This window comes from Glossina fuscipes, unplaced genomic scaffold (assembly GCF_014805625.2).
Source record: "Glossina fuscipes isolate IAEA_lab_2018 unplaced genomic scaffold, Yale_Gfus_2 43, whole genome shotgun sequence".
Classification (NCBI taxonomy): Eukaryota; Metazoa; Arthropoda; class Insecta; order Diptera; family Glossinidae; genus Glossina; species Glossina fuscipes.
The window spans coordinates 2,779,232-2,793,936 of record NW_023998427.1 but is presented as its reverse complement, the minus strand read 5'-3'; the positions used below and the strand labels follow the sequence as shown (position 1 = coordinate 2,793,936).

Sequence of the window (14,705 nt, the reverse complement as noted above, 5' to 3'; positions counted from 1 at the left end):
GTTTTTTTTTTTTTTTTCAATTTTAATATATATTCTCTAGTAGTACAAAATAGTAAAACGAAATTTTTTTTTTGGACAATGGATTAGGTTTGACAAGCGTTTATTTTTTGTCGAGCGAAAAAGCCCGATATTAATGAGACTCAATGTGTGTACATTTCAACCAAGTAACAAATATTTGCAATCTTCTATCTTCATTGTTTTAGTGGCATAACAATAAAGGAATAAAAGAAAAGAAACGAAGTAGAACGAGAATGCAGACAAATTTAATGGATTTACCAAGAATATGTGAATATATAGGTATTTGCAGATCTGTCTGCCTGGTATGCCCATTTTCTCGATGACACTAACGAAAGAGTAAAATTAGTGTAACCTATTACTTCGATAACATATATATATATATATATATATAAATATGATGTGTGATATTAAACCAACTGTCGATATTCGAAAATATTTTAAAAATAATTTCCGGTGCCTTATGTGTAGTAACAATAGGAGCACGTCCCTCAACTATTGATTGTAATGAAATTAAAACACACCTGTTGTGTCTTCCTTTTTTTTTTTTTTTTTTTTTGAAAGAATAACTGCTTTAAAGTTCAATTTCAATTTAATTTCTTCATTTATTAAGCGCATCCATAGACTAACTTTTTGCCATGGACGGATGGTGGATGGTGCTCATATATTTCAACATTTTAACTATGTATACATACAGCTCAAGAAAGAGAGAAAAAGAAAAGCGAAACAAAAAAATTTATAATAAGAACAGATGGTCAAATTATTTTCATAAAAAAATTGCATTTTTTTTTTTTTTTTTGCTCTTTCTATATTTTGTCCTTAACAAGAAGGAAGAGAGGACGAGCCTCCGTCCAGCCTGCCTTTCATTTAAATTAAAATATCGAAAAAGAAGAAAACAAAAAAAAAAAAAAACACTTTCTATCATAAAAAAATTTAAGTCATTCAACTCAAATTCAAAATGCGTTTCACTTAACGACATAATCACTGATGACATTTGGAAAAACTTGCATATCTTAAGCAGAAGTGCAAAGAAAAAATCTCCAAGTCTCCGTTCTCTGTCGCGTTTATTTATGAAAACGGAATCAATAAATATTAAAATTTAACTGCTGGTTAGTTAGCTACTTCCTCTACAGGCAGACGCGAAATTTGTTATCGCCCGTAATATATTTAATGTCTTGAATTTGTTTTGAAAGTATGACTCAAATAAATAAGAACCTCGAAAACAGGTGAGCCTGAACGCCTGAAACGCTAAAGACAACTGAGAACTGTAACTGAGGCCATAAAATATTTAATTGATTTGACCCGAGAGACAAAGAACATGAACAGCAAAAACAAAAGAAAAAAAAAAGTACGAAAAGATTATTCATATTTTGTAGTTGTGCGAATTGATATTTTATGATCAGATCATAAATAAACGGATAACTATGAATTTACGAGGTGTCCAATGGATGCCAGTGCAGATATGTGACTGCTTTTTTCACTCTTTATTGGATCCGTTAGTCTCCATAGTGAATAGTGAATGGTTTCCAAAAAAAAAAATTTTTATAAATATAATTAATAGGTAAACGCTTGCATGTCGCTAGCAAGCGTCTCCCATAAACGCGCCGACAATCTATACAGTCGCGGCTATGGAAATAGCCCACATTTCATTACAATAATCAATATAAAGTTTTATTACCAAATTTATAGAAATAAATTTAAAATACACCTCAATACACCTCTCAATAAGTTTGTAGGATTACTGATAAAAAAAACTACTTTTAGGCGAAATTCGCTTTCAAGAATCATACGCCCGTTTCATTTTCATTTCTCTTTGCACCTTTATGCGATCAGCTCTTCATTAGAACCACATTTTCTTTCTGGTGAGCGAATTTTTGTTAACACTCGCGAAAAGATAATAGTCGCTGGCGGCTAAAGCTGGATATAACGGTGGATGTGGAAGGAATTCGTGCAATTTTGCCATTATTTTGATCAACCTGTGGCATGGCGCATTATTTTGGTGGAACAACATTTCTTTCTTCACTTGGAACCGTTTTTTCTCAGTTTCGTCTTTCAAACGCCCTAATAATCTTATGTGCTATTCACTGGTGATCTTTTGTCCATTTTCAAGATACTGGATGTATACTATTATATCATGCACATTCCAAAATGATGACGTCATAACTCTCTAGAGCGGCTGTTGCATTGTGAGAAAGGTTTGGACGGCTTTCGCCAGTTAAGGTTCGCCAAGCTAATTGCCGATTTAACTCTGGAATGTAGTGATGAATCCGTGTTTTGTCTATTGTCATATACCGCATGAAAATATCCTTCTTATTTCGGGTAAAAAACTCCAAATAGTTGTGTTTTCTGGGTCACAAGTGTGTCAACGCGGTAATCACTTCGGACGGAGTTTTCTGACGGAAAAATTATCATGTCAAATTGATGGTTGGACTGACTTTTGATATTTGTGGACTGTCAATTACCTCAAACAACTGGACGATTCACTCATCCCAAAAACTTTTTGTAAACGTTGTAAGCGTTTTTATGTTGAATGGAACAATTGCCGAATTCGATCGATCAGAGCGTCCAGCATCATCGGTATATTTACGAACGAGTTTGCCGGTGGCGCTTCGCTATCATTTGTCTGGATGGAGCAGAAACCTTATTGCATTTGTCAAGCCATTGCTTTGGTTCAATATGTTCTTTTTTCCCGTTAAAAATAAATCTTTTTTTTTTTTTTTCTTACTAACAAACGAAATTCATATTGTTTCATTGTTCTACAACAACAAAAGTAGCGAAACCAAAAAAATTACAAGCATCGGAATGTCATGATATTTTGACACATTTCGGTTCAAAGCTGGTACTATCTAAAAATCATATGGACTTGGTGCTAATAGTGGCCGCACGTATATGTCATCCTACGAATTTTTTAATGATATGTTAGTCTAAAGTTAATTAAAAATATGTCCAAATTTTGAATTAATTCAAAGAAACAAGAAACCAAGAAACCAAAACGAAACTTATAAGGTAACAACAATCCAAAAAGTATGAAAATGGTGTCAATAGCCCTACAGAAATAGAAATAGAAAAATAAGGGGAAAAACAATTAATACACACATATGTACCACAGAGGCACACTCGCAACGGGTATAGATCGGAATTGGCAAACATATAAAAGATTGATATTGGATAGTAGTAGTGAATGTATTCAGTTTAATTTGTGAATTATACGAAGGAGGATAAAGGTTAAAAGTTAATTTAGATTAGACAGGATTGACAAAGCACGTGTGTTAAGACGGGTTATTTTGACAGAATTGGAATAATCCGTTATTGACATTAAATTGCAAATCGATATCATTTAGGTTTTTGCAAACGATCTTAAATCGATTGAAAATCTTCTAATTACATTTACAGCTGGCTGAGTTGTACGAAAATGATATTCCTAGAAAAACAATTAGAAACATGGAAGCTTATCGTTACCCTAGTAATGCCAGGAAGTTAATAGAACCATTATCAGCTTAACTGGGTAAAAAAATCCAAAGAAATATCAAATCTACATTTCTCAAGTGATCTCCCATAAGGCAATCAAAAGCAACCTTTCATCATAAGGAGGAGGCAAAGAGACAACCGAGTCTCCTAACGCGAATTCCTAAGTACAAACGTCAGGAGTTACTTTTGAACGGATTCCATTGAATCTACATAATACTTCTAGTAAAGAAATCACACAGCAGAGGCGCGTTTAAGTAAATTTCATTAAACTTCTCACAAATGGAAAACCATTGTTAATTTTCTCCAGGCAACCCATAAAACGCAAAAATTACAGACGGACAGACATAAAAGCAGGCAGACGAACATATTTAATTGTTTTAAAATTTGATGCTCATCAAGAATATAAATATATGTGCTTACATTATGAAGTCTCTGAAGCTTCCTTCTCGATATTGTAAAAGTTTTAACAAAATCAATATACCTCTCATCCTTCCGCGTTTTTTCAATTTACTCATAAGACTTTCGCATTTTCATATTCAGTGGAAGTGCGCAAAAATTACTATGGTTCCAAAGCCCGGAGGGTCCAGGAAAGCCCTGCGTCTTTTACCTGCGTTTTCCAAAGTATTTGGAAAAATTTTTCTGAAAAAACTGCTTCCAATTCTGGAAGTTGTCATTACGCTGACAATGTACTGACAGCAGCAATTTGAGTTTCGGCGTAATCACGTTACTCCGGAGCAATGCCACTGGATAGTTAAAGCAATTATTTCTTACAATGTTATAATTGCTACCTACGCAAATGATACGACATTATTGGCCTACACACGCTTCAAATATTATCAAGAGGCGATTAAGCATGCGACAGAAAATTAACTTGGAAAAAGCGTATACCGACAAAGCGATGAGAACTAAATATGAAAACAAGAATAATTTACTGCCTTTTAGGACTAAAATCTAAGCTTACTCTCAAGAATAAAGTTTTACCCTATGAAACTATTCTAAAGTGACTACGTATGACGAATGGCATCCGGCTATGAAAGATATCCAGCAACTCTAGCGTAGAAATATTACAGAGATATCAATCTAAGACCTTAAGACTAATCACAAGTACTCCTTGATTGTGAGCAATCACAATTTACATACCAATCTTGATCTATTGAAAGCTAAACAGTAGCAGTAACTACTTAAACAAATTGGGCCCCCACCCTAATATTTTAGCTATATTTTAAATAGTTATGAAGAATGAAAATTGAAAAAAACTCAACATACTCGACCTGCCCTCCATGCAGACACATTGCTGATACTCTTAATGTGTGCTCAATACCTAGAGTCAAAAATTGAATAAATGTATGTAATATTTGTGAAATTCACTGAAATTCACTGTTCTGTTATATTATATTGGTGTTTTCACTTTTTACATGTTACTTTAGATTGCAAATGGAAGCATTTCGAAAAAAATATATATATCAATAGAATGTTTTTATTAAAATCTATTGAAGCATTCAACAAACATAAAATATAAAATTTTCAATATGAGTCGTCTATACATCCAAAGGATGTGTGTTCTTAAAATCACACAGGTGTGCATATGTGGCATATTGAGAAGCACTTAATACAATACAAATTTTCCACATACAAGCAATTATAACGTAAGAACAAGCAGTCAAATGGCTGTTAAGGTAACAGCGGTATGTTGTGTTATTGCGAACAGAAACACAAACGTTCCTCGAGATCGTATTAGCTTTTATTGTGAAACATGTTTTGAGTGCTCCAAGTATTTGGTTCTCTCTATTAGAATACAGACATAACTTCTTTTTTACACGATTTTGAAATAAGACAGTTCACCAAAACATTTCCTTATTACGAAGTTTTTTAGTCTAACGCGAATGCCAAAAGAATCATTTCTTTCTAATTCTAGTTTTGACGGTGTCTTATAGAAACTTATGTAAACAGCAACAGTCAAGAATACACAAAACAAATTTCATTTTAATTTTAGCAGTGCCTTCCGGAAACTTGGATATCAAGGATTATATAAGCAACTTGAGCAACAAAAAAAACACAATGCTTCACAAACCTTATGCCAACAAAAACACTAACAGAAAGAGTCAATAACGGACCGAATTTTTCATCTGAATCAAATCCGACAGTTGTGCAAACATTTTTGATCCAGTTCGCAATAAATGTGCATGCTCGTTGTCTAGTAGCGATGAATAATGGGGGAACTGATTTTCATTCCTAATTTTGATTTCGATTTGTATATATTGTGCATACTTATCAACTGGTAAATCTGAATACAAATGTACAGAGAAATGTGATGAAAAGTGAAAAAAAAACAAGTAAGAAAATTTTAGTCTTCCTTGATTGAATTTTTTATACCCATCACCGTTATTCTAAAAAAGACAAAAGATGTTCTGAAAAAATTGCTCTACAAGTCGGCTCGGCTTACTTTTTCTATTTACAAAATAAAAGTTTTCGTTGCATAGGTGTCTGGGTGTTGCAGGCGTGTCCTCGGAAAATTATAAATCAGACAGTACGTAGACGGACAGACACACAGACAGACTAACGGACATGCTTTAAACGATTTGGAATTTGATTTTGATCAAGAATATACATACTTTGGGTGGTCGTTGATGATTCTTTCTGGACTTTGCACACGTTTTCACAAAATGAATTTACTCCTTATACATCCTTCGGTGATGGATATAAAAAATGTAAAAACTTTTCCTGAATGAATTTTATGCAGTAGGTGTAAAAATTGAATAAGTAATAGAAGAGATATTAGAAATATATAATGCTTCTATAACTTATATATATATATATATAGCCCCGTTAAACTTATATATGATGCTGCCATCAACTTGTAAATACTCTCGGCAACAAGTTGTGTTTAATTGTATTGCAATTTCCTAGAATTTATTGTGGAAGTTCATACCGAAACGGTGAAAATGACAAGATCTGCTCCGATAATGAACAAGATCGGAGGCTTATGGTTGTCGCCGTCGAACGCCCACTCGAGTCAACCATATTTTTCGACAGTGTTGATGTGAGTTCATATTGCTCGGCTGCCGTGTCGAGTCGAATGAAGGATATACATTTAAATAAATGCAAGGAGGAAGAAAGCAAAACAATAATCCAAATCCACTATTTTTAATTTATATATAGGAGCAACTGTGTAGACAAAGTGTCGCGACTAACAGCTCAATGTTCCCAGGTTCAAATCTCAAGTGTAGAATTTTCAATACAGGTGAGCATATAGGCAATAAACAATAAAAATATATTTTTTTAATTATATGTTTATAACCCTCCAATTTTCTTTTTTATGTTGCCCACACATTTTTAAATTGATTTCTGTTATTTTTTTTATATGCATTAATTATATCGAATATATGAACTCACTACTCTCACCGTCGACAGCCACCAACCGTCGATAGCCATAAATCGATCGCTACTCGATCATTAACATAGAGTTGGGTTTACTCAGAGTGTGGAACCCCAACCTACCCCCCAACCAAAAAAGAATTCGAAACTTAACCAAACATAAATTCCTATTTCTTTCCTTTGAAAACATTTTATTAAAATAATTTTATGTATTATCTAATGCAAAATAGCTGGTGTTTATTTTTCTTTAACATTAGAAATTAAGTGACATATGTTTTTTTAAATGAATTCGGTGTAAAACTATCTCCGATTACATTTTTTTCTAAATTTCTTTAACTGTTTATTTTTCCTCTTTTTTTTCTGTTGTTTTTTTTTATAAATTTAAATAAAATATTTGTTATGCCTTATGTAATATTATCATTATATTACTTTGTATTATAGCAATATGTAGGTGAAAAGTAAATATGTTTAGAATTTTTTTTAAATTTAAGGAAAAAAAAACTAAATTAAAATTATAAAAAAGTGAAAAAAAATTATAGAAAAATATATTTATATATAAAAATAAATTAATTATTAATTTAACAAAAAAGTATATTAAAAAACAAATAATCAAGTAAAACGCAAAATATTAAAAAAAAAATTTACGTTTAAGATATGATGCAATTCATCGCAGATGAAATATGTCATGCTACAAATATCTTTCTCTTTTAATGATTTATTTATTTACTTTTTTTTTTTTTTTTTTTTCTTTTACTATTGTATTATTGTAAATGAAGTTTAATGTCGTTGTGTAAGTTAATTTTTTCGCTTAAGAGTTGCCAACGAATGCTCTCTCTATGATGTTAACTATAATTTGTCTCACACTTATCATATGGGTAATATTATGAACGCTCTCTCTATCTCTCTTCCTTTCGATCAATTTTACTCGCTTTCATCTAGCCCTCCGTTTAGGTATCTCTCTTACTTTTTTTTACAGTGCTATGGACGTGTGATCTGATAGTAGTCTATTGTAGGAGAAAGCATATGCCTACAACAAGGGACTATGATAAGTACATTAGGAGTGCATTGTGTTTTTGTATTGTTGTTGTTATTGCTGTTTTTTTTTTTTTTTTGTTTGTTTTTTTTCTTTTAATATATATATAAATATCTCTTTCTCGCCTTTACATTCCTATTATATCGGGTTAAAGTATTATATTAGTCTGCCAATTGTTTTGAGGTTAGTTTTCTTCGTTTCCTTTTGAAAATTTAATAACGCAGTATTAGTAAAATTCTTTTAAAATATATATGCATTATAGAGTAATATAGTTATGATGACATGCAATAACTGTTATTGCTGTTGCTTTTTTTACACACTTTGAAAACCAATTTTATGAATAAAAAAGAAAAGAAAATTCACTTAAAAACATTCTGTTGCATTTCACTTTGTTTTTGTTGTAAATATACGGCGGCGGCGGTTATTAGTGGCACATTATTTCGTACAGACCGTGGATTCTTTACAAGTCGGTTTCACCATACAAAGCTGTACTGAATGACATATAATCCAAAGCTCCAGGGACTGCATTGGGACCCTTATAAGGTGGCATACGTTGAATACAGTACTCAGCTTGATCCGGCGGCAATTCACGTCTCAATTCATCAGGCAAGATATAAGGCTAAAAATAAAATTTGTATTAATAACCCATATTCCGAAAAAGAACTAGTAAGAAAATTATATTCGGCTGGGGCCGAATCTCGCATACCCACCGCCGTTAAAAACTTTGGCGCCCCATGCGTTTATTCATTCTCAAAAACTGACTGGGATAAGATTTATCTTTCATCTTTTATTTCATTAGAAGCTATTGTTAAGAAGAATTAATCTACCACGCCGCAACGTACATCATAATTAATTTAGAATTGACACATTTAGCTTTTCCCATTCCAATCTCCAAATACTTCCGAATTTTTCCACCATAGCACGACACATCTATCACAATTAGTTTAGAATTAACACACGTACCTTGCCGCTTTCTACTCTTCAAGTTCTTTTATTTCATACCCATGTCGCAGGTATTATTAAGAAAAAATTAATTCACCTGATGGCGGTCTCTACCCTATTCATTTTAAAATTAACCGATTTTTAGGCAGATACGACATCTTCGTTTGAGGAATGTTCAAGATAATTGTAAACCTTCTGTCCCTTGTTTGCCTTACGATAAATAAACATAGAACCTCAAAAAAGTATATAAAATAAAATTTAATCACTTGTAACTTTGTGTGAGCATGGCCCATTTTTTTCAATTTTTGTACGTAAAGGGTATGGCGTTTCGTAGCGTACGTGTTTTGACTTTTATAACTTCTGAATGACGAACAAGCGCGGAGAAATTTTACTTAAAAAAATGAAGTAGCGTTCAATTTACGCTTCGCCGCGGATTTCTGCTCTGAACAATTTGGCACATTTTCAACGCCATCCTGCGTGCAAAATCTTCCAATGTCTCTTGATTGTTGCAACCAAGAGAGTGCCAACAGCAAACACCACACAGACGGACAAACATGGCTTAATCAATTCAGAATTTCACGCTGAACAAGAATTTATCTACTCTATAGGGTCTCCGAAACCTCCTTTTAGGTGTTACATACATTATGAAAAAATATAAACTGAGTATGCCTGCATCCTTTAGCGGTGGGTATAAAAGGGAAAAGTACTTTTGCTTACCTTATCAGCGGCTAAAATTCTAAATGAGTCAATGACCTGTTCGGCGGTATCGGTGTCGGTGCTCTCACGTGTCATAAAATCTAAGAAAGCGTCAAAGTGTACGTAGCCAGTTGAATTGGGATCGACCACAGCCAATATACGTTGGAAATCCATTTCACCTTGGCGATCCTTACCGATCGAATAACCCAACGAAACTAGGCATGATTTAAATTCTTCGGGTGTCAAACGGCCAGTACGATTCTTGTCGAAATGATTGAAGCTAGAACGGAACTCGTTCAGTTGCTCCTGACTGATGCCCTTTGAGTCACGGGTCAAGATCTGATTTTCTACTTCATTAATGTTACGGTTAATTGAGGTCAACAGCTGTTCCCAACCCACGCGCAATGTCTCCATAGTGTAATTGGTATAACGATTTTCAAAGATCATCGACTCCTGTACGGCTTGGTGAATCTTCTCTAGCTCTTCAATATTAGGCTTATAGGCATATACGGCCTGTTCATATTCCTTGAGTCGATGCAATTGATCTTCCAATGAACCTTGCAAACCCATACCAATAGCCGTAACCGCATCCATTTGCCTTTCAATCCAGGGACCTACTACATTGGCTTTTTCGGCGAATTGACGGCGCAACATTTCGTTATTTTGCTGCTTGCGCAATTCATTAGCCAACGTTTGGTCACGTTGTGGTACTAACTGGCGAACATCACTCCATTTGCGTGTCATATCACTGGCTGTAAGTGTGGTATAAGGATTCTCTAAACCGCCTGGAATCTGGTGTTGTTTCACAATCGATTCTACTTCACGCACCAAATTCACGATCAGGTTAAATTCTTTGTCCGCTTCACCCAAAGTGGCCTTGAATTGATCGTGTGCTTGTATCAGGCCTTGGATTTCCTCCATGGTATGCACGATAAACATATCGACCAGATCTTCGCGTGTACCATCCAACCAATTATTGAATGGAGCAGCACGTTTAGCGAATTCGAGATGTAAAATATCAATCTTTTCGAGTATACGCTCAGCTTCATCCAAAGCCGTACGACGACGTTGGGTTAAAGCACCCAAGCGATCCCATTGATCGCAAATACGTTGACAGCGTGCATTCACCGAAATGCAGTCATGATATTCAAGAGTGCTGTGTGAAAGAATTGAAAAATAGGATAAAGTATAAAAAACAAAACAAACTTCTAAAATTTCAATTTGAAACAATGAAGGTAATGTATAGTGTATAGTGAAATCCTACCTAGCGAGCGACTATAAAACCTTTATACCGAAGAGGAATGATTGCGTTAACCGATCGACCATCGAAATGAAAGGACGTACTAATAGATTCTATATATTTAAATTACTTGCTTTATACAATGAACATAGTTCGTCAATTTTTTCATAGGCAACTTGTCAAGTTTTGGGCATAGGCAACTTGGATATTGATGCTTTTACGGCATAAGTTTCAGTTTTGCACAACCTATCGTTCAGCCTACATCAAAGTACAAAGACAGGAAAGACAGAATGAAGCATTATCGGATTTGTACGCTTCTTCGTTTATGATTGTTGCTCAAATCCCATTTTTATCGCCCAAAATAATTTTGCGGAGATAATCCGTCCTTTTGTAGCGCACTTAACAAATGGAAGCGAATGTTAATTGTACGATATTTGTGTTTTTTGATTAGCTTTCATTTTAGCTCCTTCCGCATCTTTCGAATTGTATGCAATTGAATCGAAATCGCTTGTTGACCTATTACTAACTGTACAGCAAGATCTTTTTGAACTTGGACTTTCGTTTAGTGAACTTTGAATTTCTTCATCCAACAACTCCCGCTAAACTACAGGACGTTCATCGTCCTCAACACTAAAATTTTTTGAACGAAATCTCTTAAACCACAATCTTACTGTTTCACAGCTTGCTGCATCATCATTACCAAGCCAACTTAACCATTTCAGCGACTGGAGTTACATCTTTTGCCAGTTTAAAAAAGAATAACAAGCAATCGCTTAAATGCTGCGTGTCTCTTTACGCTTCGTTATGCACTGGATGACAGTTAGTAAATGACTGACCGTACAAGCAGCGATGCTAAGCTATATATGGCCAGAATTTTGAAAAAACTGTATATGTCGTGCAGTTTTTATGAGGCAACCAATATCAATACGCGGAATTTTTTAGTACACCTAATAACTTAAGATTAATAATGAGAATGAAACTCGAATATGTGAATATTTTTACTTTAGTTCAATTGGCAACAAAGGCTATATCGAAATGGATAAATCGGAGCAATAATCTAAAAAGCAGGTCATGCACGAAGGAAATAATAGGGAGCTTAATCGTTTTTCGACACGACTAATTATTTCATTTGAAATAGATATATATACCCAGCTCTTTTTTTACACGGTTCTTTTATGTGATTTTAAAACTACACGGTTCACCAACAAGAACGAATATACTGTTTTAAACGAATATTTCGTTCTAGTACGAATCCCAAAAAATTATTTTTAATTCTCATTTTGACAGTGTCTTATAGAAACTTAGGTATACAGCAGCAAAATACAATTGAGGGAATACCGTGATCAGAAGTAGTGCGATTTATGCCCACACATCTTTTAATGACTTGGCCTACTGCTAATAAATGTAATTCTTCATTTAAACCAAACGCGACAGTCTTACTAGACATATCAGATATCTACTAATGATAGTCCAGTGCGTAATAAACGCACTGGACGCTTGTTATCAAGTAGCGACGTATGATCGTGACGTTGATATTTATTCTGAATTTCGATTTAAATATTTATATGCTCCACTTCTGGACTCAATTTTTACTCTACATTAGTTGGATTTTTTTTTTGTAATAAAAATAAATTGGTTTCGTTTTATAAATATTTAATGTGCATTTCATTATTACTTTTTTGCACGGTTTTTTGGAGAAATATCTACAATTTTGTAACGTTCTGACGATTTTTTAAAGCTGTGTTCAAGTTGCAAAACATATCCCTAAATCTACGATCTAGCGTATGTATAATTTTAGACGATTTTTTTTGTGCGATTTTTTTTACACAATCTGCGGCATAAAAAAAGAGTTGTACATGTATATATGAAATAAGATTGTTCAGCATTTTATATCCTGCCCGCTACGTCCGTAAGAGTGCATAATCCTCCATTAAACTACACTAATAACGTTTAATTTTACTACTTTTATGAAATTTAAAGTTTTCATTAAAATGGTATCGTGTAATTGATAATAAATGACATATGAATGATGTTATCTATATTCAAGCAAACCTCACACTGAGCACCATTAGAGTAGTATGTGAACGGAAAATTGGTAAGCATTTTTTGAAAGGAATTATTTTGAAATAATTATTATAAATAACAATACACATCTCTACGCACAAAATTCAGTTAACTCAAAATGAAAACTTACTTCAGTTCTTGAGCAATAGCAGCGATTTGCTCTACGCGATCCTGATGGGCAGCCAAATCCGATTCGAAAGCTTCGTGTTTTTTTTTCAAAGCCTTAAGCTCATTCAATTTGCATTGACGGAAATCTTGTGACTGTAGCATTTCCTCCTTACCACGTGTCCAATCTTCATGGGCGTCGGCCTACAAATTGTAAAAAAAAATGGATAAGATTTCATTCTTTTTGAGATATGAATTAATTGTTTATAACCTTATGTTTGAATTTCTGAGCCAAATGTTCTAAACGTTCCAAACGCATCGTCTCAGCCAATAGCCAATCTTCGAAAGCCTTTTCTGCCAATTCCAAACCTTTCCAAGCGTTAGCAATATCAGCTACGGTTTTACCTTCTGTGGGCAAATAAGCGGGACGATTGGATAGACGCAATTTGGTTTGCAGTGTATTAAAATTGGTTTCGAGTTTCGCCTTCTGTTCGACACGTGGTGGTTTATGTTTGCGACGATAGGTGCGATATTCTTCTAATTTCTTTTGCACACCTGCCAAAGAATTATCAGCTTGACGCGAATTTAACCAAGGCATAGTGCGGCGTATCCATTCCAGAAGCTAAATTTTTAATTTTTAATTTAGAAGATAAACGAACGTTTGTTTTTCTTTTTTTGTTTTTCTTTAAATAAGAAACTTTGTGCTTACATCGCTGGCAAGACGTTCGTACTCTTCCATGAGACGTTCATTCTCTTGATTGACTTTTAAGACTTTACAAATACGATTAGCAGCAGTTTCCGCCTAAATTGTTTAGGGTTTTTGAAGAAATCAAAAATAATTATATAAATTTTTTTATTACACTTCTGAGAGAAAGTATTTTTGACAAAATTTTGCTTAAGTTAATAAAGAAAAAAAAAAAAACAAAATTCACAAGGAATTGAATTTTAAAGGAACAGATTAGAAATAAAAACGTTTGTAAATAAAAACGTTACAGAAGCAAGCATTTAATTTCATATTTAATTTGTTAAACGTAACTCATTCAATAGCGAAAAGCCACAGTTGCAGAATGCAAGATCTAACAGTTATTGCAGCAAAATTTTTATCGGGGTCTATTATCAAACAACATTTAACTCCGCAATATTATTTTACTCTTCCTTATTACTTCGAAGATATCAAACAAATGGTCGGAATGTAACTTAAAATTGCGCAAAGGTAAAATGCACCCAAGTCCCAAGCCCCCGCTAAACCATTTTGATTTCAATGGAAGTTAAATCAGTGTTTTGGAAAACAAAGATAATACTCTTTCAAACTTGAAACAATTCATGTCTGCGCCTGCTGTTACGAATGTAAAATAATACGAAGACTAAACAATTTTACGGTGTTGAGAAAGTACTTTTAAGATTTTGAGTATTTTGGTGTAGAAATTTTGGAAGTGCAAAGAAAATTTTATTGTCTAACTGGAGTTTAACGAATTCTGATGTACTTGTAGCGGAAACAGTATGATACATAATTCTCGAATATTGTGAGCAATTCAAATCGATTTCTACGCGGTCATTAGTTCGCATTCAGAATAATATTCTACTTTTTGTTTGCCAAGGACTTATGCTCAATTTTTTCTTTAATTTTATCGTTTCTATTCTATATCCTTAGCTTTACCACATGGTATCTTTGGGTCACTTTTCAACTTAGAACGTAAATTTTCTGATGGCCGGCTTATAATATTTTATCTCTATTTAGAGGTTTTTTTTTATTCTTACAAGTGACTG

At 33.6% G+C, this 14,705-nt stretch overlaps 1 protein-coding gene across 4 annotated transcripts in view; it reads right to left on the bottom strand.

Annotated features, from left to right (window-relative positions):
- Positions 1–7,954: 7,954 nt before the first annotated feature.
- LOC119637120 (alpha-actinin, sarcomeric) overlaps positions 7,955–14,705 on the bottom strand; it is a 59,828-nt gene continuing 53,077 nt past the window's right edge. For all 4 annotated transcript variants that reach the window (XM_038032954.1, XM_038032953.1, XM_038032956.1 and 1 more), the window contains exons 6-10: positions 13,648–13,740; positions 13,210–13,560; positions 12,964–13,142; positions 9,551–10,685; positions 7,955–8,510 (exon numbers count right to left, since the gene is read on the bottom strand). In XM_038032954.1, coding sequence (XP_037888882.1) covers positions 8,352–8,510; positions 9,551–10,685; positions 12,964–13,142; positions 13,210–13,560; positions 13,648–13,740 — 1,917 coding nt within the window. In that variant the 3' untranslated portion in view covers positions 7,955–8,351. The remainder of the gene's footprint in view (positions 8,511–9,550; positions 10,686–12,963; positions 13,143–13,209; positions 13,561–13,647; positions 13,741–14,705) is intronic.